This window comes from Halyomorpha halys, unplaced genomic scaffold (assembly GCF_000696795.3).
Source record: "Halyomorpha halys isolate HHAL.00 unplaced genomic scaffold, Hhal_1.1 Scaffold965.1, whole genome shotgun sequence".
NCBI lineage: Eukaryota > Metazoa > Arthropoda > Insecta > Hemiptera > Pentatomidae > Halyomorpha > Halyomorpha halys.
In genome coordinates this window covers 657,967-662,837 of record NW_027114872.1, presented here as the reverse complement: position 1 = coordinate 662,837, position 4,871 = coordinate 657,967, and the positions used below count along the sequence as shown (strand labels likewise).

At 25.8% G+C, this 4,871-nt stretch overlaps 1 protein-coding gene across 1 annotated transcript; it reads left to right on the top strand.

Annotated features, from left to right (window-relative positions):
* Positions 1–218: 218 nt before the first annotated feature.
* LOC106687462 (isochorismatase domain-containing protein 1) lies at positions 219–4,458 on the top strand. Its single transcript, XM_014431362.2, has 4 exons — positions 219–466; positions 583–792; positions 892–1,008; positions 4,229–4,458. The coding sequence occupies exons 1-4, from the start codon at positions 338–340 to the stop codon at positions 4,364–4,366; spliced, it is 594 nt and encodes a 197-aa protein (XP_014286848.1). The 5' UTR covers positions 219–337; the 3' UTR covers positions 4,367–4,458.
* Positions 4,459–4,871: the final 413 nt, after the last annotated feature.

Here is a 4,871-nt window from a genome sequence, read left to right as displayed (position 1 = left end):
ATTATGTAATGTAATAATAAATTCAATAATATATTGTTAGTAAATTCAATAAAATGATGTTAGGTCTGGATTAATAATTAGATTTTGGATTAATAATTTGTTTGCATAACTCTTTTAAATAATAAGAACTTATTGTTCAGTAATAATATCTATAATAAAATAAAAACGATTCCTCTTTGGAGTCCTTGGAGTTAGTCTTATGCGAACGACCACCTTGACTGGCGTTGCTTTTGAAACGTTTTAAAGAGTTATCAAACCTGTTGATAAGCGTGAACTACCTGTTACCCACTTGACAATAGTGCAAACTGTGAAGTAATAGAGGTCTGATTTCTGACTAATGTCGCCTACAATTGTTAAATATGGTTTCCTACCCATCAAGAGGACTGTGTTTTTTCTCTGTGATGTTCAGGAGAAGTTTAGGCAAATGGTGCATTTTAATGAAATGGTAGAGTCTGCTAAAAAGTTGGTGAGTTTAGTGATTATTTAGGAAAAAAATGTTTTTTAAATTTCAGTTTTGTTACCAGATTTACCTTTTATATTCATAAGTATTTATAATTTTGTATTCATGGAATATTGTTTTAGATTTCAACTGCAAAGTTGATGGACATTCCTTTAATTGTAACTGAACAGTATCCTAAAGGACTGGGAAACACAATTCCAGAATTAGACATAGCACATGCTAAAGGTGTTTTTCCAAAGACAAAATTTAGTATGGTGGTGCCAGAAGTCTCGAACCAACTTGATTCCCTTTGTGGTGGAAATGTACAATGTGTTGTTTTATTTGGTATTGAAGTATGTTTCATAAAATTTCTTTCTATACCTGTAGTAATAGATTGTTAAATAGCATTAATTTATTTAAATTTTATTATATTAAATTTTGGTGTATTTTAGGCCCATGTATGTGTTGAACAGACTGCAGCTGAACTTTGTGCCTCCGGATTACAAGTCCATGTTGTTGCAGATGCTTGTACATCAAGAACTCAAGAGGATAGGCTGCTAGCATTCAAAGTAATTTTTTATTTTTTAATTAACTAGTCAGAATTATTATGGGTTAAAATCAAAAGAATCAATTAATTAACTAGAGACAATTATTCTTTACTATTAACATGATTGTACATTGGAAATAAAATTTTAAAATATATAAATAAACAATAAATGATTAATTAAATAAGTTCTTGAATGCAATTTCTTTGGCATATGGTTCATAATCATCTTATTCAATAAGTAAACATTAACTGATAATATAAATTAGTATTCAAAATTGAGGTAAATATTTTTTTATTGAATTAAAGAATTTCGTTTTTATACCTTATGTAAAATTTCCAAATTTCCTATAGGGATGATAATAGAAATAAAGAAAAATAGTATTGTCAAAAAGAAAAAAATCTAACAGTGATGAAAAAAGGTTATGAACAGTATAATAATAATTTTCTTACTTACTACTAGTGGATAAAATTGAATAGTTTATATATTTAAAATTTTTTATAGTTTTCCTCTTTACACATTTAACATCTGTTATTAGTAATTTTTATCTTTTATTGTTAGTTAAAATGAATTGAGCATTTTATATTTCTTTTTTTTTTATCCCTCTCAGTTTTTTCTAAAATGATAATATCTGATATTTATTTATTATAATATTTTTAAATATTTAGTGCTATTTTTTCAATTTCACCTTTACCATTATTACCTTTACTTGAAAATATATTCTTTTACTTTTTTTATGCTAGTGAAGTTCATTTTAATCTTTTCCTTTGTAATTTAATATGATGAATTTGGGGTTTTAAAGGTTTTATAAAATAAATGTCACCTATACCTATTCAATTTGTTTTTGATGTGAAATTTATTCCCTATTTATGATTTGTTAAATTTCCTTAATTATAATACAAATTATAAACTTATATTTTTAAAGATTTACAGAAAAATTATTAGTGATTGGTCAAGGCAGATACAATACTTTCAGTTTTTATTTTATCCATTCTAGCCCTAATGATGACCTACAATTCGGATAAAACTGTTGGTGGAAATTAAAACTACACAATGAAATCCAAATTTTATTCACGTTTTCAGTTCTGCAACAATCTTAACCATAATTTACAACTCATGGCTTAGCTATTATATGCACGATAAAATCCCACTTAATCTTACCTAAAATTCTTAAATGGAATGTTTCCTATTACAATTTGATGCTGGCTGAAGTGCAATTCTCTTTTGGTCAAATATATTCTAGACTGTTGCAGCTCTGTTATATTTAATCATTATTAACTACAATATTAATTAATTGAATATCATTGAGTGATATTTGAAATAATTATAGTAAATTATATCGACCTTAGTGTACGATTAATTTTATCATTTCTAATGTATTTAAAATATACTAGAAGCGTATTTCTTTAATTATTGTTTGATGTTTATTCCCTGGGGTACAATCAGTTGTGAGCCATGTACTATCCTAAAAATAGCTTTGAATATTCATAGTGAGCACCTTTGAAATAATATACTTTTTGTGATATAGAATTTGTGCTGTAGCATAATGAATTAATTACTCCTAAAGATTTATTTTGTTTTGGAAAAAAAAATCTTATGAGTACTAAATAAATTAATTTTGTTATATTTAGTTTTATTTATTATAAATGACTAATACTGTGAAAGTGGAGCTTCCAAATTGATAATACCTTAGTCACTTTTTATCAGCACTTATAATGTTAAATGTTCTCTTATCATCCCATTTTTTCCATTGTTAAAAACAAAACAATGAAATACATTATGTTAACGCTCTACATTTCAAGTTAATAAAAGGGTTCACTTTATTAATATTTTTTGGAAGAGTGTATGATTTACTAAATTTTTACCATTAGTAGCACTTATTCATTTCTTAACTTAACTAAAATTAAATTAACTTAATCATGTTATAGATTTTCTATTATATTTACTAATGCTTTAAAATTGTTAAATTATTTAAACAATTTTCTTTTTAATTATATCCTATTTATATTTATTAGAGACAGCAAATATATAATAGCATAACCTGTTTATAATAAACAAAAAGGGACCAAGTAAATTTATTTCTAATATCAGAGTTTACTTATAATTCAGTTGATCCTTCCTTCCTGGGTGGTTGATGTATTAAATAAATAGTATAAACATTTATTAGTGGTTCATAAGTTTATACAACTGTATTATTATATTCAAATTTTTTAATACAATATATATACTTTTGAATTTATTTATTTTAAAGAGTAGGTGTTTTTATTTTTTAGAATTTCGAGATGGCTTCGTGACCTTATATTGTAAACTGTTTTAGAGTTCTACTACTGGGTAGTTTCTCTACATCCTGTATCATATCATATGTCATTACGATCAAATTTACTGGTTGTATTTTTTTATACAGTTGTAAATATCAACAAATAAATAAATAAAAAAAAAAAAAAGAATTTCGAAGACCACAGCAAGATCCTGTGGCTGACTGGTCTTACTATTGATTCCCCTCTCTTTATCAAAATGTCATAATTTTCATCATTGTTCATTGGTAGGATATTTTGAACAATGTTACTATTGTTTGGGATGTAGGAGTCCTCCAGAATGTAATCCATCAGGTTTTCTTCTTCTAGACATTTACAAATATTCTCATTACTAACACCAGTATTTGGGTATATCCAGGTAATTTTTCTTTCTTTTTACCCAGGAGTTTATTCTTATAATCTGCTAAGTGCTTTCCTCTTAATTTTGTCCCTTATATCTGACATTTCCTTGTAACAGTGTTTCTTGTGAACAAGTTATCCTGAATTTTCTTTTTGTTGTCTATTTTTATATTTTCTATGTAATGAATTTTTTTGCCAATTTTTTAATCCAAATTTGAGAAATTTGTAGAAAAATATATAATAATAATATTATTATTTATTAAAAATAAACACAGGATAATATATGGAGAGTTGATGATTCTTTTAAATTACTTTAATTACTTTTAATAGGAAACAATAATTGCTTGCTGTTTGATGTCGTTTATTATTGGTATAGTTTCCTTTGGTGGATAAGGGAGAGAAAGAAAAACTACAGATACCTGCCTAATCTATCCTCAGTGGAAATGACTTCCTTTTCTGGCTTGAGAGTGCCAGAGTAGACTACAACCACAAGATCTACTATTATATTTAGAGAATATTTTTAATTTTAACATTTTTTTTTTTGGTTCAGCTTTTAATAATTTATATATTTTTTTGCAAATATGTTCCAGCGTCTACAGCAGATTGGTTGTTTCATTGCTACGTCAGAAAACGTCATCTTCAAGCTTCTTGGTGATAAAGAAAATCCCCATTTTAAAGAAGTTTCTGCATTAATCCGACAACCTATCACAGCTACTGGTCTTGTGTGATTTATTTAAACAGTTTTATCCTCCTACAAAATTTTTTAATTTAATCCAAGTCATTGTTTAAATTCAATAATTTTATTTATTTTTGTATTTTATCATTCTTTTGAATATGTGGTGAAATTTAATAGTAAGAATAGGAAAACAAATGTGTACACACTTGTTTTTCTAAATGTAAGTATGCATAAAATAATTAATCTTTAATACTTACTAATTTTTTATTGATAATATTTAATAATTTTTGAGTTCTGTGATTGTTTTTACTGTCTACAAAATATTTAAGTTACTGTTATATTCATCATTATCTAGAAATGAAACCTTGGTTCTTACAATTCTTTTATTGCTTTTTCAAAATTTTTCTTTTGTTTTAAGAATACACTGTATATATATTTAGATCACATCACTCATTTTAGAGAATTTTGAGACTGACAAAAACAAGTGTGTCTTTATCCGTCCATCTTCATATAAGTTACCTAGGCTTATTTAAATTACTTATTTACTTTGAAAGAAC

Excerpts from the sequence above, each read along its gene's own strand:
- LOC106687462 (XM_014431362.2), top strand. The coding sequence starts at position 338 with ATGTCGCCTACAATTGTTAAATATGGTTTCCTACCCATCAAGAGGACT. Across the intron at positions 467-582 it reads TAGAGTCTGCTAAAAAGTTG|ATTTCAACTGCAAAGTTGAT; the intron begins GTGAGTTTAGTG and ends ATATTGTTTTAG. Across the intron at positions 793-891 it reads TTGTTTTATTTGGTATTGAA|GCCCATGTATGTGTTGAACA; the intron begins GTATGTTTCATA and ends GGTGTATTTTAG.